The 19,780-nt window shown below is 53.0% G+C and overlaps 2 protein-coding genes across 4 annotated transcripts in view; one reads left to right on the top strand and one right to left on the bottom strand.

Annotated features, from left to right (window-relative positions):
• On the top strand, positions 1-17,783 carry B3GALNT2 (beta-1,3-N-acetylgalactosaminyltransferase 2). The gene is made up of 13 exons (XM_054713082.1): positions 1-339; positions 5,227-5,374; positions 6,607-6,707; positions 7,466-7,659; positions 8,770-8,865; positions 10,342-10,452; positions 10,945-11,023; positions 11,579-11,762; positions 13,219-13,344; positions 13,931-14,090; positions 14,612-14,668; positions 16,248-16,384; positions 17,720-17,783. The coding sequence occupies exons 1-12, from the start codon at positions 228-230 to the stop codon at positions 16,380-16,382; spliced, it is 1,503 nt and encodes a 500-aa protein (XP_054569057.1). The 5' UTR covers positions 1-227; the 3' UTR covers positions 16,383-16,384; positions 17,720-17,783.
• TBCE (tubulin folding cofactor E) overlaps positions 17,424-19,780 on the bottom strand; it is a 14,346-nt gene continuing 11,989 nt past the window's right edge. For all 3 annotated transcript variants that reach the window (XM_008149779.3, XM_054713080.1, XM_054713081.1), the window contains 4 exons: positions 19,682-19,750; positions 19,157-19,216; positions 17,920-18,011; positions 17,424-17,774 (listed from right to left, as the gene is read on the bottom strand). In XM_008149779.3, coding sequence (XP_008148001.2) covers positions 17,682-17,774; positions 17,920-18,011; positions 19,157-19,216; positions 19,682-19,750 — 314 coding nt within the window. In that variant the 3' untranslated portion in view covers positions 17,424-17,681. The remainder of the gene's footprint in view (positions 17,775-17,919; positions 18,012-19,156; positions 19,217-19,681; positions 19,751-19,780) is intronic.

Raw genomic sequence — 19,780 nt, 5'->3', positions numbered from 1 at the left:
GCCCGGCGAGGGGCGGGGCTCCGGCCGCGAAAGCGGCGGTCGCCGCCCGCATCTGAGGATCCGAGGCGCGCGGCCGGAAACCGCAAGGCACCTGGCCGGCGGCGGGAGCCCCTGGGGCAGTCGCACAGGCATCGACCGCCCCCTCGGCAGGTTCCCTGCCCTCCGCCGGGACGCGGGAGGGCCCGGTGCGCGACGGGGGCGCGAGGTGGGGCCGGCGGGGGCGGCCAATGCGAAACTGGCTGGTGCTGCTGGGCCCGTGCGTGCTCGGGGCGGCGCTGCACCTCTGGCTGCGGCTGCGCTCCCCGCCGCCCGCGCGCGCCTCCGCCGTGTCCCCCGCAGGTGAGGGCCGGGCCGGGCCGCCGGGGGTGGGGCGGGGCGGACGCGGGGCGGGGGTCCGGGTTGGGGGGGACGGGCCGCACCGGGGGCCTTTTCACCCGCGGGCGGTCAAGTAGGGGAAACTTGGGGGCGCTCTTGTCTGCGCGCGTCCGGCCGCTGGCCCCGATGCCGACCCCGAGTCCTGCGGCCGCCCCAGGCCGGGCCCAGCCGCCCGCCCGCCCGCCTGGCGCGGAGCCTCGCGTGCCCTTTAGCCGCCAGCGGGTCCCTCTCTTCCTCCCCGAGGTGTCGGTCCATCTCGTTGGGTCCAGGCGGAGCCCTGGGTGCTGCGGGGAAGGCCCGCGCGGGGGCCAGCGGCGGCCGGGCTTTGCTGGGAAGGGATAACGGCGCTGCGGGAACAGACGGTCGTTTGTAGTCTTTGCAAACTTGCTGATCGAAGGCGGGTCGACAGACGTGGACGCGAGCGCGAGGCGGGCGGCGAGCGGAGCGGCACCTGGCAGCGTGGTTGGCGAACTTCGCGCTAAGGACACGCACGTGAAATACCGCCTCCGCCCGCATCCCCGCCTCGTCCGCGCTCACGCCGCCCTCCTGGGCGGGAAGCCTGGTTCCGGCCGCGCCCCGGCCTCAGCCATAGGGCGCTTTGCCCCTGGCAGGTGCCCATGGGATTGTGTGTGCGTGTGAAGGGGTCCCACCGCCCTGAACACGACTTAGGGGTCCCTACTCTTCTTCTTTTCTAAGGGCTCACCCTACCTTTAAAGACACCTCGAAGGCTCTTTTAAAGATGAGGTGATCGTCCTGCTTTTTTGTTTGCTTGTTTTTTATTTTTATTTTTTAAAATATATTTTATTGATTTTTTTATAGAGAAGAAAGGGAGAGGGATAGAGAGTTAGAAACATCGATGAGAAGAGAAACATTGATCAGCTGCCTCCTGCACACTCCCTACTGGGGACTGTGCCCACAACCAAGGTACATGCCCTTGACCGGAATCGAACCTGGGACCCTTCAGTCCGCAGGCCGATGCTCTATCCACTGAGCCAAACCGGTCAGGGCTGTTTGCTTGTTTTTTAACTACATGGGGATTTTTTTTTTTTTTAACCATTCTTCCCCCAAACAGCTGTTCCCTTCTCCAAAAGTTGTAAACATTAGGATTGACTGTTTGCAGTTCTTATTACTTTTTTAAAATATATTTTATTGATTTTTTTACAGTGAGGAAGGGAGAGGGACAGAGAGATAGAAACATTGATGAGAGAGAAACATCGCTCAGCTGCCTCCTGCACACTCCCTCCTGGGGATGTGCCCGCAACCAAGGTACATGCCCTTGACCGGAATCGAACCTGGGACCCTTGAGTCTGCAGGCTGACACTCTATCCACTGAGCCAAACCGGTTAGGGCTCTTATAATTGTTAATCTGCATTTTTAACCGGTTAATTGTTAATCCACATTATTAACCGGTCAATAGTTAATCAAAGAAAACACGATAATTTCAAGAGAAACATCAAAAGTGCTTTATTCAAAGTGATGTCCATCGCTAGCTACAGGTTTCCCCCATCTTTCAGGTAATTTGTGGGTACGGTCACAATAGAACTTTTCTTGTTTTGAGGCAGACCATTGAGAGACCCAATTTTCCACTTCTTCGGACGTTTTGAAGTGATACTCAGAAAGTGCGTGTGCCAATGGTAATCTGAAGAAGAAATACAACAAAACAGCATGCATATCAGATCGCATATATATCAACATATGCGTAACTCCATCTATTGAAAAAAATCTGCATTGTTAGCCAGTACACCTAGTATTTGAGCCCGGCCGGTGTTGCTCAGTGGTTGAGCGTTGACCTATGAACCAAGAGGTCATGGTTCAATTCCTGGTTAAGGGCACACGCCCCGGTTACGGGCTCGATCCCCAGTGTGAGGTGTGCAGGAGGCAGTCAATCAATGATCCTCAATAAAAATATATTTTAAATAATAAATGAAAGCAAAATGCTAACATGAAAAATCGCAGGGGTAGTGGTAAGTACTGCAACAACAACAAAACAGTGTCGGAGGCTGGAGAAGGCGTTGCTGCTGTTTTACGTGGAGGTCGGGGAGGCCTCTGAAGGGGTGACAGCCGAGCAGGCCCTGAATGACGTGCGCGAGTCCTGTTTGCCCCTGGTACTTGCCTGATGCAGCCGCTCACCTTGAACAGGGGAACCGCAGTCAGGATGGGCACCTGGGGAAGGAGCAGCAGGTCTCCTGTGAAAGCCATGGGGGTGCAGACGACCACTGAACTAGAGAAGACAGACAAAGGATACCTTGCTTATAACACTGGGTTGGGCCCAGCTGGTGTGGCTCAGTGGTTGAGTGTTGACCTATGAACACTACTAGGTCACGGTTCGATTCCCGGTCAGGACACATGCCAGGTTGTGGGCTTGATCCCCAGTGTGGGGCGGCCGATCCATGATTCCCTCTCATCATTGATGTTTCTCTCTCTCCCCCTTCTTCTCTGAAATCAATACAGAATATTTTTAAAAAATAACATATTGGGCCCTAACTGGTTTGGCTGCTGGATAGATTCTGGTCAAGGGCATGTACCTTGGTTGCGGGCACATCCCCAGTAGGAGGTGTGCAGGAGGCAGCAGATTGATGTTTCTCTCTCATCGATGTTTCTAACTCTCTATCTTCCTCTCTGTAAAAAAAATCAATAAAATATATTTTAAAAAATAACATATTGGTTTGGGATGATGTGTTAGGAGGAATTTTGTAAAGGTTAATTTAGAAAAATGATGTGACCACAAGACTTCTCTAAGGTATTTGGACAAAAGCATAGCCATTCAACAAAGGCTTAGAGGGCTTGGGGTTTTGCTCGATAAGTAGAGGCCAAAGACCAATTGTGAGCTTGCTTTGCAATTTTGCCTGGGGCTGGTTCATCCCAAATAACCCCTCTAAGCTCGTTTTGTCTGTATTGTTTCCTTATTTATGAAATGATGACCTCATAGGGTTGTTTGTTTGTTTTTTTAATGAACATTCAATTAATAGAACAGTGCCTGATTCCTAGTAAACACTCCTTGAATTTTATTTTTTAAATATATATTTTTATTGATTTCAGAGAGAAAGGGAGAGGGAGAGAAGGATAGAAACATCAATGATGAAAGCGAATCATTGATCAGCTGCCTCCTGCACGCCCCCCACTGGGAATCGAGCCCGAAACCCGGGCCTGTGCCCTGAACTCAGAATCATGACCTCCTGGTTCATAGATTGATGCTCAACCACTGAGCCTCGCTGGCCGGCTGGGCAACACTCCCTGAATTTTAGAGAGATGGGTGGAATTGTGGTGGCGGATGCCTGCTAGGGAGGTGTTTGGGGAGGGCATGCTGGTGGTGTGTATGATGATTGATCTTCTCCGTAGATCTGTGATGAACTCGTATGGTTTCCCCATTTTCAAGATTTCTGCCTACTTGTGATAGATGTCCTCTGAGAAGAATTGGTTTTAGCGCAAGATTCCTGGTGGGGTGAAATAAGAAGTATCTGTTCCATTTAGAATGGAAGTTCCTTTAGGAAACATACCTCTTGTGGAAAACAGGTCTCTGCACAAAATTCCTGTCTTCCTGTCATGGTTACGACATGCCCTTCGGAAAAAAAGGTCAACATGTTTTTGTTGTCTTTTGACTGAATACCTAGATCCTGTGGCCTATAAACACATGGCACTTACTGGAGGAAAGGTCGTTTATTTTGGGACACACTTTGGATCAGTTCCCACCGTCGGAGAAAGAGATGAAATGGATCCCTCCTCGGAGCTATTTATAAGCCTGTCGCTCTCAAGCTTTGAAACTGGTGACGGAAACAGGGACAGAGTAATCTTTCCCTTCAGTCTTCCTTCTAAGGACGCATTTTTAAAATGTAATCCCTCCCATCAGACCTTACGACGGTAAAAAAGGAGCCATTCACATGACTTGTCACTTGATTTTTTTTTTTTTTTTTTCTAGAAACCTGGCTTCCCCGCCTTGATTCTTTAGAATAGTTAGTGAGCGAGACACGGTTTGGTGGCTATGGAGTTTATTGGTGTTGATAAGGGTGCTGGTACTAACCAGCATGGGCGTCTCGGCTTCATCCCCCAAACCTACACACTAAACACTTTGCCTTTGAAAGCACGTTTTTATTGTTGTTGTTGCTGTTGAGAGCTTACTATTTGCCTGGTACCAAACCAGTCCCTCTGCACATGCTCTCATGTGATTTACACTCCATGGGAAGAAGTATGCCCATTCATAGTTAGGGGAACAGGTTCAAGAAGTTAAATAAGTTTTTTGTTGTTGTTAATCCTCACCCGAGGATATCTTTCCATTGCTTTTTAGGGAGCGTGGAAGAGAGTGGAAAGACAGAGAGAAACATCGATGTGAGAGAAACACATCGATTGGTTGCCTCCCGCACGAGCCCCAACCAGGGCCTGGGCCAGGGAGGAGCCTGCAACGTGCCCTTGACTGGAATGGAATCCGGGACCCTTTGGTTACGGGCAGACGCTCTATCCACTGAGCCACACCGGTTAGGGCTTAAGTAACTTTTATATGTAATATGAGAGAGCCAGGATTCCGATGGTGGCCTGACTGACTCTGCCGCCCACTCTGCCGTAGTTTACGCCACGGTGTCTTTCCAAACTGACGCGTGTTATAAACATCTTGTTTGTTTTGAAGAGTTTATATATTCACATGAGCATGTACCTGTGTGTGTGTGGAAGACACCACACTGTTAGTAGTAGTTATCCCTGGACAGTGGGTTTATAGGTGCTTTAGAATTCATCTCTTTGTATTTATGTGTACTTTCTACAACCATACATTTATGTTACGTTGTACTAAACATGCTTATGCCCCTTGTTACACTTGGTCATGAGACATGGCATTTCTGATGTGCTGTTGCTTGTTTCTAGATCCACTGGCCCCATCTCCTCCGGGGAAATACAGCCACTACGACGTGGTAGTTGGCGTGTTGTCAGCCCGCAATAACCATGAGCTGCGAAACGTGATCCGGAGCACCTGGCTGAAGCACTCACGCCAGCACCCCGCACTCAGTCAGCGGTAGGTTCCTCTGAGCTGGCACCTGCCGGCTTCCGGGGCGGAAGAGGCAGCGTCTCTCCCTGGGAGAAAGGGCCATTGTGTTCTGTTTTTCCTCCCTGTGGTTGAGCCCCAGAGTCCATGTAACCAGGGTTTGAAGCCAAAAGATAGTTGGGGGAGAATATGGTCATTGGTTAACATACCTACTATTTATAGATGCCTCGTTTGCTGGTTTTATTGTTTTTGTTTTTTTGCTCTGGTTTAGAATAGCAATTCCTTTTTAAAAAAATATATTTTTATTGATTTCAGAGAGGAAGGAAGAGGAAGAGACAGATAGAACCTCAATGATGAGCCCTGGCCGGTTTGGCTCAGTGGATAGAGTGTCAACCTGCCGACTGAAGGGTCCAGGGTTCGATTCCCAGTCAGAGCACATGCCCAGGTTGCAGGGCTCGATCCCCAGTGGGGGGCGTGTAGGAGGCAGCTGATCATTGATTCTCTCTCATCATTGATAGTTCTCTCTCTCCCTCTCCCTTCCTCTCTGAAATCAATAAAAATATATTTTAAAAAGTATGTAGCTATATAATTTAAAAAAAAAAAGAAACTCGATGAGATTGCTGGTTACATTGGTAGCAGGCATTTCAGAGGAAGTGGTGGATATTGAAGCTAAAATTTCTGTTTTATAAAACGAGCAGGAAATGAGAAACTAGAGGCTGCAATTGTCGTTAATTCCTGTGTAGAATTTCACTGTCAGGGAAAGGGTGTGGCCAAGGAAGGACAGGAGGCAAAGAGAAATGATGTCAGGACGTCATCGTATTTACAATGAATAGGGAAGGATGAAGCCAGGGGTTACAGGTAACCACGGTTACAGGTAACCGGTGAAGCAAGGTGGAGGAGGGGAGAGGACAGCCCCTCGGGTAGAAAGGCCAGCCTTTCGGGTAGACAGCACGCAGAGAAGACACGGGGCTGGGTGTCAGGTGCAGGCAGGAGAGGGTGACGGCCTTTGCTTTCCAGCGGTCTGAGCTGTGGCTACGTGTTCTCCCTTGCTCACTGTCTGCGGATGCAGCGGAGGGCTCGCCGGAAGCCACTGGTGGTTGGCCCCTCTGGATAGGCCGGCTCCCTCCTTTGGCGGGGCTGGGAGAGGGACGTCAGAATGAACGCGGCTCAGTCCCCTGCCTCAGTCAGCGCTCTGAGACGGGGAGGAACTGTGCGCACGCAGGGCGAGGCGCAGTGACCGCGCTCATGCCGCCCGCCCGCAGGGTGCTGGTCAAGTTCATCATCGGCGCCCGGGGCTGCGAGGTGCCCGTGGAGGACCGGGAGGACCCCTACTCCTGCCGGCTGCTCAACATCTCGGACCCGGGTGAGCCTCCTCCCTCGGCCCGACGGCCTCCCCGGGGCCGGGCGAAGGACAAGTCCTGAACCGAATGGGGTAGAGTCTGTTTGTAGCGGAAGACAGTGGAGCCGGGTGAAGTGCTTCTTGTAACCTACCCGAGGCATTTATTGAAAAGTTACGTGAAGAAAACTGTTGTTGACCTTGATTAGACGGCGGCGGCGGGGAGTAGAAAGAGCAGGGATTGGAAGCCACTCAGCCTGGGTTCGATTCCCGGCTCTGCCCCGTTCTGTGCCCTTGGGCGATTCCTCAGTCTGGGCTTTGGTTCTTACTCTGGCACCTGGAGGGGGCACCACACCCACACAGTCCCGGTGCAGGGGTCCGAGTGGGGCGTGCGGGCCGTGTGCTGTGCCCGCTCCATCAGGACTGTGCAGCGAGGGCTCCTCGTGGGAGTGGGACGCGTGGCAGTTACTTTGTCTGTGACACCTGCCTCACATGACCCGTCTTTTAAATTGTCCGAGATGTAGGCTTTTTGGATGTTGCCGAGCAAGACTCAATTTAGTCATTATTTATAGCTGTAATCCGTATTGTAACTGAAAACTTGGTGGTTACAATTTTAGAATAATTCTTTCCCCACGAGCAGCCATGTTCCTGAAGCATGTAGAAAGCATTGCCAGTGGGAAGGAGTTCCAGGACAGATAGTGACCTGGACTGTGCTGTCCAGCGGACCTCATGCCTGCCGATGACCTGATGGTGTCACACTCCTTCCCCACTTGTCCCTCCCCCAGTTTTGAACCAGGAAATCGAGGCGTTCACTTTCCCTGAAGACACGCCCGCGGGCTTCTCGAAGGACCGCGTCGTCAGCGTGAGCTTCCGCGTGCTGCACCCCATCGTGATCACCAGCCTCGGGGTGCTGGGCGGTGCCAGCGACGTGGGCTTCCAGAGGAACATCACCGTCAAGCTGTACCAGGCCGAGCAGGAGGTGAGTGCGGCTGCGCACAGGCGTCCCGGTTCTTCCTCTTCAGAAGCGCGGCTGCTTCCTCCTGGCGCATCGCAGGCGGGGACTTCACCTCCCTCCCTACCCATCGGGCACGTTAGAGTGTAGTGCACAGGGGCGCGCAAAACTAGGCCCGCACGTTGTCAAGAAGGAGTGTTAATGAGAGAAACACACACAGTCCACTCAGAGTGCCCTTCATTCTGAGCTACAGACGTTTTCTGGATGGTAAGTTGGTATCTAAGAATAGGCAGGAGGCCCTGGCTGGTGTTGCTCAGGGGTTAGTGTCGGCCCTCGCACTGAAGGGTCAAGGGTTTGGTTCCCAGTCGGGCATGTACCTGGGTTGCAGGCTCAGTGCATGGGCCTGGTTGGATGTGCGGGAGGCAACCAATCGATGTGTCTCTCTCGCATCCATGTTCCTCCCTCCCTCCCCCCCTCCCTCTCTCTCTCCCATTGTCTAAAAATCAATGAGAAAAATACCAAGTGAGGATTAACCAAAAAGAAAAGGAAGAAGAGGCGTGAGAAGAGGGACGTGTTCTGTCTGAGCACAGAGGGAAGGGCCGGGAAGACGGCAGGAGCAGCCGTGCCCTTTGGTGGTGGTGTCTCCCCCAGAGGTTCTTTCTGAGGGGGTTCCGGACCCTGTTCCACGTAGAAGTCTGTGCTATTCCATTTATTCTTAACCCTTTGGGGTTAAATATAGTCAGTTGTCTTAATGCCTCACACTTCCCCTCGTGCCTCTCATGTCAGGGTGGTCGTTTTAAGGTTATGAAGATTATTCTTAGAACTTCGTGACGATTTTAGTTATCTTAACCATCTTTACTTAATAGCCATGGCAGAGCTAGAGACCCCAAATGACATCTAAACCACAGTGGGACAGTGCTAGTAACCAGAGTGGGGCCACTGAGGACTTAGCTGGCCATGTGAGATTTGCAAATACCATTTAGATATGCAAATACCATGCGAGATATGCAAATACCATGTGAGATATGCAAATACCATGTGAGATATGCAAATACCATGTGAGATATGCAAATACCATGTGGGATCTGTAAGGATCCGTGTCCCACAGGAAGTGTTTCTGGTCTCTCCCCTTTGCAGGAGGCCCTCTTCGTCGCTCGCTTTAGCCCCCCGAGCTGTGGCGTGCAGGTGAGCAGGCTGTGGTACAAGCCCGTGGAGCAGTTCGTCTTACCGGAGGTACGGGGTGCGGGGATGGAGCACCCGGGCAGCCTTCGCACGCTGGGCCGGGCTTGGGGCAGGCACTGCTGTTCTGTGGGTCAGGCCGGCTCTCCAGGGGCTAGGGGAGGAGGCCACAGCGGGGTGGGCTGAGCAGTCGAACTCTGCAAACTCCAGGAAGCATCGCCATGCCTCCGAACCACTCTGCAAAGCGTTGCCTGCTACCCTGGTCTCGGTGGTGGAGCGGGGAGCCGTGTGGCTGCGTGGATGACAAAGGATAGTAAGGGAGTCATGAAAAGACCTGATACAGAAACCATCTGTCACGGTGCTTGCATTCCAGTGGGCGAGGTTAGTTTGACAACAGAAAAATAAACAGGAAGCGTTAGCAGAACGGGGGCAGCTGGCACGGCACTGACAGCGGAAACCAGAGAGAAGTCAGGAGAACTTACACCTGTGTCGAACTTGGGGGAGAGGAAGTAACTTCCTAAACTCAGACTTTCATAGTAGTAATCAGGAAGGAAAAGCTTGTCAGGTTAAGCAAGGTAAGACTTCGGGACCTTTGAACTCAGTAAAAAAGAATAAATGGCAAACAATTCTGAAAATTATTTTCAGCATGTAAAATATACACCAGATTATCTATTAAAAGCTCATACCGATTAATATGAAAAATATAAGATTCAGTAGCTAAATGGCAAAGAAGCAAGACAAAGCAATGCCCAGAAAAGGCCATATAATTCATATACCTACTAGAAACCCAAGAAACACAGGAATCATTTTTTTTTAAATTTTTTTAATTAAGGTATTATATGTGTACATATCTTACCATTGTGGAATCATTCTTAATGTAACAGATCAGCTTAAGCTTACTTTCTTTTACCAATATCGCATACTGGCATTTTCATAAGTTGCTAATGACCCTGGAAATTAGTGTAATTTGCTTTTGAATTTTGCAGTTTGCACTGTGTACCGAAATCCACATAAAATATGTTTGTTTCTTATCCCAGTAATTTCATTTCTGGGAACTTGTTTTAAATGAAACACAAATGATTGGTGGAAAGTAAAGTTTGACACCAAAACGTGCCTCACGTGATTGTCGGAGATACTGGCGGCGCCCAGATGTCTGAGGGCGGGGAGATGCTTGAGGAACCGGCTGCTCCGCTCAGCAGCGCCTTCCCCGGGCCTGGTTCCCCGGGCCTGGTTCCCCGGGCGCGGGAGGAGCCGCTGGGCAGTGGCAGGAGCCTGAGGGACCCGCTTTGACTTGGGAGGAATCACAGCAGTGGCTGAAAATGGTCTGTGTACTCTTGCTAATTGTCTTTTGGATGCATATTTAAAAAAGCAGACTCAAGGGTACACACCACAATGTTTACCACGGTGTGCTCATGGTGGGATAGAAATGTTAACCAGTGTGTCTTAGGAAAAAATAAATTTAAAAAAACCCCACTTAAACCCTAAATGACAACCATAAAGAAACGCCTCACTTTTTCTCTTTCACAAAAGAGCTTTGAAGGCACGATCGTGTGGGAGAGCCAAGACCTGCAGGGCCTGGAGTCCAGAGATCTCCGCAGCGTGGCCGTCCATGACGGGGGCGGGGTCCTCAGGGTCACCACGGTAAGTCGTCCTGGGGTCAAGGTTGTCGTGTGCCCGGCAGCATTTTTAATACATAAAGGTGTTTTAAATTCCTTTTTACACCAGCCCAGACAACATGGAAGAATCAGTCTGTGTTTAGAATACGTAGAAAATGTGTAGTCACGGTAAAGATGAAAAACTCTGCTGTTCTCTGCTTTTGTCACTCCACACACGGCACACCCCACACCCGGAGCCGGGAATGAGGGAGCTGCCTGCTGAGGGGGGGCGGGAGGCTGTTCAGAAAGACCTGACTGTGTGTCCTGGGATTGTGAGCGCTGTGTGGGCCGCTGCGCAGGCCTGACGCGCACCTTGGTGATGAGGGGCAGGGAGGACACTGGCGTCGCCGCGGTGCAGGCCTCCTGCCCCCGCAGCTGGGCGGTGAGCTGCTGGGTCACTGACCCCGCCGTCAGCGTGCACACATGAGGGGTGGGACGTGGTGACGACACACTGAGCGCTTGCACTCGTGTCTTTCAGGCCGGGGAGGCGGCGTGGCCTCCTGAACTCACGGACGGTGTGGAGGGCGTGGCCGGCGGCTTCATTTATACGATTCAGGGTGAGTGGGCTGGTCGCAAGTCGGAACGTTCCGAGTCTCACGCTTTTCTCCTTTCTGCTACGGTCATACGTCTCTCTAAGTAAAACATACTTTGGATTAGAACGTTTTGTACTTGACATTTATGGCCTCATATTGCATCTGTCAGTTAGCAACGTATTCTTCTCGCATCATTTTTCAGTGCCTTTGCTCGTAACACGCAAGGGCAGGCTGACCTTTAACCTGCTGTGTCCCGCCGTGTGACACCACAGCTTAGCCATTCCCGGTCGGAGATGTGGCCGGAGGCTGGCTCCGTTTTTCCCGTTACACACGGTGCTGCAGGGAGCAGCCACGTGACCCCGTAAAACAACGTCTGGGGGGACTTGTCCGTGTGGCACCCTCAGCCTAACCGGTGCTGCTTTGCCTCCCACGGAAGCGCATCCAGTCACCCTGAGCGTCCGCTTCCCTGCCTGCACGCTCCCAGCCACCGCCCCCTGGTCCTTGCCTCGGGCACAGAGTGTAGGGCACAGCAGGGCGCGGGTTCTAGCATTTTCTCCAGCTCTCGGCTTTTCCTTCTAGAAGGTGATGCTCTCCTACAAAACCTCCACTCGCGCCCCGGACGACGCGCTGACCACCTGAGGAACCTCCGCGAGGAGGACGCCTTGCTGCAGGAGGAGAGCCGCCGCCACGGCGATATTGTCTTCGTGGACGTCGTGGACACCTACCGGAACGTTCCCGCCAAGCTGCTGAACTTCTACAAGTGGTGGGTGGTCAGTGCCGGCGGCCACAGTGTGTTTCCATGTCCTTTTGGTGGAGAAACAGTTGGTCAAACCATCACACCACTGAGATTTTTTTTTTTTTTTTAATATATTTTTCTTGATTTCAGAGAGGAAGGGAGAGGGAGAGATAGAAACATCAATGATGAAAGAGAATCATGGGTCAGCTGCCTCCTGCACGCCCCCCACTGGGGATCGAACCCACAACTCAGGCATGTGCCCTTGACCAGTATCGAACCCGGGACCCTTCAGTCCATAGGCCGATGCTCTATCCACTGAGCCAAACCGGCCAGGGCGACCACTGAGATGTTTAAGAAGCAAACCAGCCCGCGGCCCCTGCACACGGGGCCCCTGTACACTGGGCCCCGGTCTGTTGCATCCTGGTTCCCCGGGAGGAGTGGCTGGTGAAGGCTGCTGCTCCCTCACGCTCGCACGCCGCAGTGCAAACCGTGGTGCTCTGTCCAGAACACACAGGCCACGCTGATTGCACGTGGGCCAGTCCTTCCTCGAGTTATTTCCATGTTGTCTCACGCCAACGTCAGACGAAAATCAGTGAGCTTGAAAGTGGCCCATTTTCATACCTGTCTACCTAAATCTTACCCCTAGTATAGTCCCTGTCCCCAGGTTACCAGCTGAGTTCTGTCCAGCGGAACATCTACGTTATATTTCCATTCTCTACCCACTTAAAAATGACTTGCCCTGATTTCAAAACTTGCACATAAAATGAAATTCAACCACCCTCAGAGTCTGTCTTATTTATAACTTCCTGAGCCTCCAGTATTTCTGGGGTCTTAGTGGGAATTCCCACCTTTATAATAATAATAGCAACAATAATAGTAACTGTTGTACATACCGTTGTTAATATTAGTTCCTCCAGCGCCCCGTCATTGGCTTTTGAGCCCCTGGATACTGTCCACCCTGACGAGGACTGAACCTTCTAGCCGCATCTGTCTGGACTAAACCTGTCAAGTGTGTTCACATCTGTGTCTTTCCTTTCAAAACTCCGTCAGCGAGTGTGTTTTCTTGGGGAGCCCCGTCTGTCCCTGCTTCTCTGCTGCCCTGGGCACAGTGGGAAATAGTCAAGCATCTGGGGGTGGGGCCCTGGTCCTGAGGTTCGTGTGTGGGAGGAATGTTTCCTATCCGACAAGCTGATGTAACTCTGAGTCGTCCTGTGGGCAGGGGACAGATACAAATAAGACGAGTTGGTGTGACTGGATGCCAGGATTGAGTGGGGCAGCTACTGTAGCTCGGCCACCAGCGGGCCTTCCTGCTGTAAGGGGGCCGAGGCAGGGATATGAAGGGGTGCCGAGGGGCATGGAGGCCCAGGAACGGGACAGGTGTGCGGGTCGTGGGGCAGTTTTAGTGCAACGCGAGCAGCGGGACCGCCTCGGCTGCTGTTTCCTCCTATGGACGCCCTGACCCCCGTCCCTTTTTCGCCGCCAGGACCGTGGGAGCCACCAGCTTTGATTTGTTGCTGAAGACGGACGACGACTGCTACATAGACCTGGAAGCCGTGTTCCACAGGGTCGCCCACGGCACCCTGCAGGGCCCGAGTGTCTGGTGGGGAAAGTAAGTTCAGCTGGTTAGCGGCGGCGCCGTGTGCCCGAGCACCGGCCATTCACGCGGCATGAGATGGACTTCTCTCCGTAAGAAAACGTGGCTGAGATGGGCAGTGTCCTCACTGGGCTCCTGGGTGCCTGCATGTTACTAATCTGTGATCAGAGGAGAAACTTTAAAGTGAAAACCTCCAGCTAATGCAACGAAGGCGAGAAAGTGACTTGTCTTTTCCCTTCTGCCTCGAAGTGAGTGGTTCTCAGATCAGCAGCTGCTGCGTGTTAGATGTTAGAATGTTCCCTTTCTGAAGCTTCCTCTTCAGGAATACATTGTGGGCCCGTGGATTTCTTAAGCAAATATACACAAGGTGATCTGGTACTTGCCATTCAGAAACTACACACGCAACTTTGGGAGAATTTAAATATGTTGATTTCATATAAAATACCCTTCATAGGTAATTCCTCTCTCAGACTACATGAAGTGTTCCTGCTGCTTCCCTCGCTTCTGTGCCCGGTGGTGACGGGAAGTGCGAGTCGAGCAGAACATGGTAGGACGTGTGTCAGGCGCACAGAGGAGGCAGCTCACTCCCTGTCCATCTCAGTTTCAGGCTGAACTGGGCCGTGGACCGGACGGGGAAGTGGCAGGAGCTGGAGTACCCGAGCCCTGCGTACCCTGCCTTTGCGTGCGGCTCGGGGTACGTGGTCTCCCGGGACATCGTCCACTGGCTGGCCAGCAACGCGGGCAGGCTGAAGACCTACCAGGTGGGCAGGGAAGGGCTTCTGCCTAAGGGGCACCACCCAGCCAGCTCCCCCCGCCCCGCCTCCCTGAAGCGGGCCAGCCCCGTGGGAATCACTCGTTAGGGACACACTCCTGTCCCCCACATGTGGCGCTCAGTTCTGTTCCTGGCCCTTTTGGAGCCTTACTACATTTTCCGCCTGTTTACTAGCCCCTGGAGGAGTAAAGATTTACATTCCGCAGGAAGAGGAGGAGCCCTCTTTCCGTTGGGGTGGCACTGGTGACCGTGTCAGCCCACAGCGCTGCCCGGTGACTCGGTCCAGTGTGTTGCGTGCCATCAGTGCTGGGGCGTTGGGGCCCTTGTTGTAGGATGTGCTGTCTTCACGTGAACAGCCACCAGCTTTCACTCTGTGTCCGTGTTCACCTGCCAGGGTTTCGTGTTAGATGCCAAAATAAAGAGGCAGAAGGATAATTTCTTACCCATTAAATAGGTGTGGCGCTGTCTGTACAGATGGTAGAGCATTTAACCCTTCTGATGCGCGTCTAGGGTGAAGATGTGAGCATGGGCATATGGATGGCGGCCATAGGACCTAAAAGATACCAGGTAAGCGGGCGTCAGAGGGGCTGGAGAGCCGAGGTGGGGGGCTGTGTCGCACCTCGGGCGGGAGCCGCGGATAGAAGGTCTCCTAGCGTCGTCGCTGTGCTCATGACTGGACTCACTGTAATCCACCTGGGTTCCCAGGCAACATGTTTCTGAGTTACACGATAAGGAAATGTTGTGAATGGAAGTTCTGCCCACAGAGAAGAATTAGGTTTTATCGGAAGTTCTTTGCAGCTGACAGGAGTTCCCAGCAGGGTGGTGGGCTGACTGATGCCAAGGAAATGCGGGGTGAGACATGGTCAGGCTGCTGGTCAAGTTCACTCATCACCGAGCTAGAAAAGCAAGAACCAGTCTGCGCAGACCAGACCAGACGGGCAGAACAGGGCCCAGAGCCCTGGAGGCAGCCCCCTGGCCTCTGCCGCAGCATTTCTGTTGGAGTCTGGAGTCTTGCAGCTCCCGCTTTGGCCAGAGGAGGTGCCTGGGGCCCAGCCGCGCCCCCCACCTCAGGGGGCGGGAGTGAGCCCCGTCAGCTGGTCCAGCTCGCTGGTCCCACTGCTCTCGCTGTCTCAGTGCCATCTGATTGCTCTCTGATTTGCCCGATGGGATCCGCCTGGTTCTGTGCGGGCGTCTGTGCTGGCGTCTGCAGGGCTGACTGGCTGTGGCGGTGGCTTCTGCATTGCGTTGGCGCTTGTTTCCTGAGTGTTAGAGGCTCTTGCGCTGTGGCCGCCTGCTCCTTGGGAGCTGGGGTCTGGATGTGAAACGCTTCCCCACGGAGAGAGGGTCTGCACCCGTGCTGCCACGCAGGGCATCGCTGTCCGTGAGCGCGCTCAGTTCCGACGGAGACGCGTGGGGCTCCACAGATTGGGACTCGAGCCGGACACCCCGCCGAGGGCGGGCTCTGGTTCCATCCCACCCCCCAGGGCCACGTGAGACCCACCGGCTCCTCCGGACAGTTGTGTTGTCTTATGCCCCAGGCTCTGGCCCTCAGGGTCCTGCCTGGCTGTGGGGTCCCGTCCTCTCCTGGCCCCAGAGAGCCGCAGGCCTTTAGCGCAGCAGCTGCGCAGGGACAGGAAGGCCAGCCCTGCAGCCTGCGGTCCTCCCCTGCGGGGCCAGGCCACCCTGTAGGGCTGTGGGCCGGCCAGCTCTGTGGTCTCGGCCTGAACGGTGGCTCTGGACTGTGTCCGGCCCTAACGCTGGGAGCGGCTGGTCCCGAGTCCCTCCTGCTCTGCACAGCTTCCCTGTGACCCTGAGCAGGTGCCTCCCTCTTAGTTCCAGGTTCTCATCTGTGAGGACTAAATTAGGGGACATTTATAAAGCATTGGTACGGCCCTGGGACAGGTCGCCTCCCATCAGAACAGCCGCGGGAGGCACACCGCTGTGCAGCCGCCAGCTCTGATGGCAAGTGAGAAACTTCCCACTCGCCGTTTCCAAACCCTTCTTCCCAGGACGCCCCTCGGTGCACACGCCGCACGTCGCCCCAAAGCCCGCGTGGCTGTCTCTGCAGTGACTTCCGCTTCCCTGCGCGCACGCCCTGTCTTGTCCTCGAGCGTTGACATCCGTCCTGTCGGCTTTGTACCCACAGGACAGCCTGTGGCTGTGTGAGAAGACCTGTGAGACGGGGATGCTGTCCTCCCCGCAGTACTCCCCACAGGAGCTCGCGGACCTGTGGCGGCTGAAGGAGCTGTGCGGTGACCCTTGCCAGTGTGAGGCCAGATGAAGGTGACTCTAGGGGAGGGGCCTGGGTGTCTGCGGGAACCCCGAGAGCAGGTGCGGCTCGATGCGTGCTCCCTTGGAGCTCCAGGCGGGCTCCCCTGGACCCGCGTTGTGTGGCTTCATGTTCGCCCAGTTTCCTCTTTAAGAATCAACCCTGATGCTGTAGCATAACAAAAACTTTATTTATATATTGGAAGATCTGAAAAATACCAAAGTTTATAAATCCTGATGCACCGTTTCTAGTTAGCCTTCACTAGCGATCGTTTTTGGTTAAAAGTCAGCTTGTTCAGAAATCTTGAGTGCCTGAGAGTTGGACTTTCAGCCTGGATTGCAGAATAGCTTCGTATAGCACGATTAGGACAATTACATGAGACAAAAAACAGCCCTCAGAAATCCTGTGTGATGCTGTGGTCGCTTCTGAGCAGCAGTCACTTGTACCGAAGTGTGCGTTTCTGGAAATAACATCACTTTCTGTGGATGTCTGGGCAAAGGGGGCATTTATACCTGGGGAAGAACCCACTGAGTTCTCAGTTCTGGACCTTGGTTTTAAAGTTCATTTATTATTAGTGGACTAATGCACGTTTTCTTTTGCCATTTCACACAAATCCTGGGAGTCACCGCTTAGTACTCCTATTAAAAATGCGACATTTTTGTGAATATAAGTAAAATCAAGTACTCTCAGGGTTTTAGTGCCAAAGGGAAGGATATTTTTAAATAGTTGACACTTGGAAAGAATTATGCTTGCCTGCTGTCACTGCCTAAAGCTTCCCTAATGTGAGTGAATGTTGGTCAGCGCTGGGAATCACTGACAGGAGTCCAGGCTCCCGTAGGTGTAACTGCAGGAGAGAGCATGTCACTAACTGTGAGAAGTGCTCTTACTCCGAGCTCTGCGGTCGAGGAGCGATCGTAGCATGTCCGCTGTACACAGTGGAGGGTGTGCCCCTAAGTTTAAGGGACATTTCCCTAAATGACGAACCAAATCACTAGTAGCCTTTTAAACCAGTAGTATCAAGAGGATTCCATTAAACTGGTCTTATGACAGACATGAACTGTGTTCAGATTTTATTAGACTAGATTCTATTTAGCATTGGAATCTTCACATAATGAAATGCAATTACGAACTAGAAATATGAAATAAAATGAAAAAAGCATTAGGCACAAAGCCTTTATTGTCGCCATTATGCACAAGCCTAGAAACGGTCTTTCCTGAAGAAAAGGACAGCCTCTGAGACTTGCTCCCGTCGGTCATTTCCTGCCAGTGACCTGGGAACCGCAGTCCCGTCTCTGCGCTTATCGGCGGCGGTCACCATCGCACTAACAGACAGTCTCCGTTCTCCACAGAGTAAAACTGTAAGGACTGCTGGTCATTCTCTAGCTCAATCTCTCGGCCCGGCATCTGAAGTCGGAACAAAGTGGGGTGATTCAGACAGACCGGCCAGAGCTCATTACACGCCCCGCCCCCAAGACGGGAGAGTCCGCCCTGGAGACGCAGTTCACAGCCGCCACCGCTGTGGGCTGAGCTGCCGGCTCGGGCCACTCACCTTGGGGCTCTCGTAGGCCAGCAGCAGGTCCGACACCGGGACCCTGAGGAGACGGGACAGCAGCCCTTTCACCTTCTGAATGGTCATGGAGTCTGTCAGAGAGAAAGCCGCCAGTGCTCAGGTGACAGCCACCTGTCGCAGGAGCTCCCAGTACAGGCCCGCAGGTGCAGTGACAGCTGAACTGTCACCTCGGCGTCGTCCACCCAAGTGACCGATGAGGCCCAGGCCCCGGGAGCAGACCCGGTCTCGGCACTCAGAGCCAGTGCTCGGCCCGCGTGCCCTTGTCAGCGACTTGTCACACTCCTCAGTGGCATCTAATACTCCCTCCTCATCCCAGCCACCGGAAGTCACATTCTCTGCAGAGGAATGAATGTGAGGGAAGTCATTAACTTTCCTTTTAAGTCTTTGGGGTTATGATGGCCTAACTGAAGACCACTGCGGGGCCTCTGTGAAGGGAGGGGTTCCTACATGGTCTGCTAGGCCCCTCCCCGCAGGCGGCCGGCAGTTATCACGCGGGTCACTGTGCTGGACACGTGCAGTGACCACAGGCCTGGACTGCAGCCTGAGTAGATGCTGTGGTTTGTTCAGAAAGCACTGTGTATGAACTTTCTCCAAAGGTAGTTGTGGTAAATAGTGGCTATTTTGATTATGAGAAACACAGTTTCTTTGAAGCTTTAGCTGGAGGTACAGCAATAGTGTGGTGTCCTACAAATATCACATGGATTCCAATATTTTTCTATCAAAAACGATTTTTGTAAAGGCTGTCTGTGTTTTTATGCAACTTGTGATAATAAATGTTCTTTATTTTAGAAAAAACGCCTTTTAAGTGTGTGTATTGAATAGCCAACAGACATTTATCATTTTAATCAGCATAAGCTGCTCAGGTAGTTGTGTCCTTTCGGAAAGTCTAGGTGCACTGGCTTCACTGTTTGGGGTGGGCGAGAGCTGACCAGCCGCGGGCCTGGGAGAGGCCCCCGGGGCTGCGCACAAGCTGTGCCTTTGCTCAACATGTGAGCACACGCAGGGCTCCCTTTGCTCAACATGTGAGCACACGCAGGGCTCCCTTTGCTCAACATGTGAGCACACGCAGGGCTCCCTTTCCACACAGGCTCCTCCAAATAAGCGTTCGGGGAGTGAGACGGGCTCGGTCACCTGTCTCAGAGCAGGAAGAGCTGGTGACAACCGGTACGCTCTGCGCCGACACCGACGCCGGCGAGCAGAGGCTCCTTCCTCTTACCTGGCAGTTGTCTCTCCAGGGCTTTCTGGTCGGGACGGTCAGGACAGCTTATCTTCAGGGCTGGGAGGAAAACGGGAAAGACTAGCTGAGACCTGCTCCGCTACGGGCTTCACTGGCACCTGAACGTTAGGGGATTGCCAAGGGGCGCAGCCACTCGGTCGTGCTGTGAATATTTCACCCGCATTCGCGTTACTGACAGCAAAGGGGCTGGACCGACCTTCTGTTGCTTCCCCTTCCTGACAAGTTCACGAGGTTTTCACGTTAAGACAAGTCACACGTTTCAAATCACAGTTCAGTTCACTGTTCAAGGACTCCCCACATCTATAACACTATTAAACGGGCCGAAAGCAATGAACTGCTAAAATGTTCAATACAGGAACTTGCACGGGTTGGAGAATTTATCATTTCTTTAAAAGCCAACGTACTCGGGCACTGGAGAGAGACCCTCTCTGTTAGGCTGTCACTCTGTTTCGGCGCCTAGGGACTTGAACACAGAGCAGCTGTCTTTGGATTTGGGGTTCTTACTTAGCAGCTGGTTTTTGAGCAGAAATGGTTGTTGTGTCTTGAGTTCCCCATCTTCAGGTGCACCGTATTCTACGTGAGAGAGAAAGAGCGATGAATGGC

The sequence above is a fragment of the Eptesicus fuscus genome, chromosome 24 (genome assembly GCF_027574615.1).
Source record: "Eptesicus fuscus isolate TK198812 chromosome 24, DD_ASM_mEF_20220401, whole genome shotgun sequence".
NCBI classification, from domain to species: domain Eukaryota; kingdom Metazoa; phylum Chordata; class Mammalia; order Chiroptera; family Vespertilionidae; genus Eptesicus; species Eptesicus fuscus.
Note: the sequence above shows the minus strand (reverse complement) of the source record. Positions and strands in the feature narration are given on the sequence as shown.

Coding starts and splice junctions, on each gene's coding strand:
- B3GALNT2 (XM_054713082.1), top strand. CDS start 228: ATGCGAAACTGGCTGGTGCTGCTGGGCCCGTGCGTGCTCGGGGCGGCG. Junction 7,660..8,769: donor TGTACCAGGCCGAGCAGGAG/GTGAGTGCGGCT, acceptor TCCCCTTTGCAG/GAGGCCCTCTTCGTCGCTCG. Junction 13,345..13,930: donor CCGAGTGTCTGGTGGGGAAA/GTAAGTTCAGCT, acceptor TGTCCATCTCAG/TTTCAGGCTGAACTGGGCCG.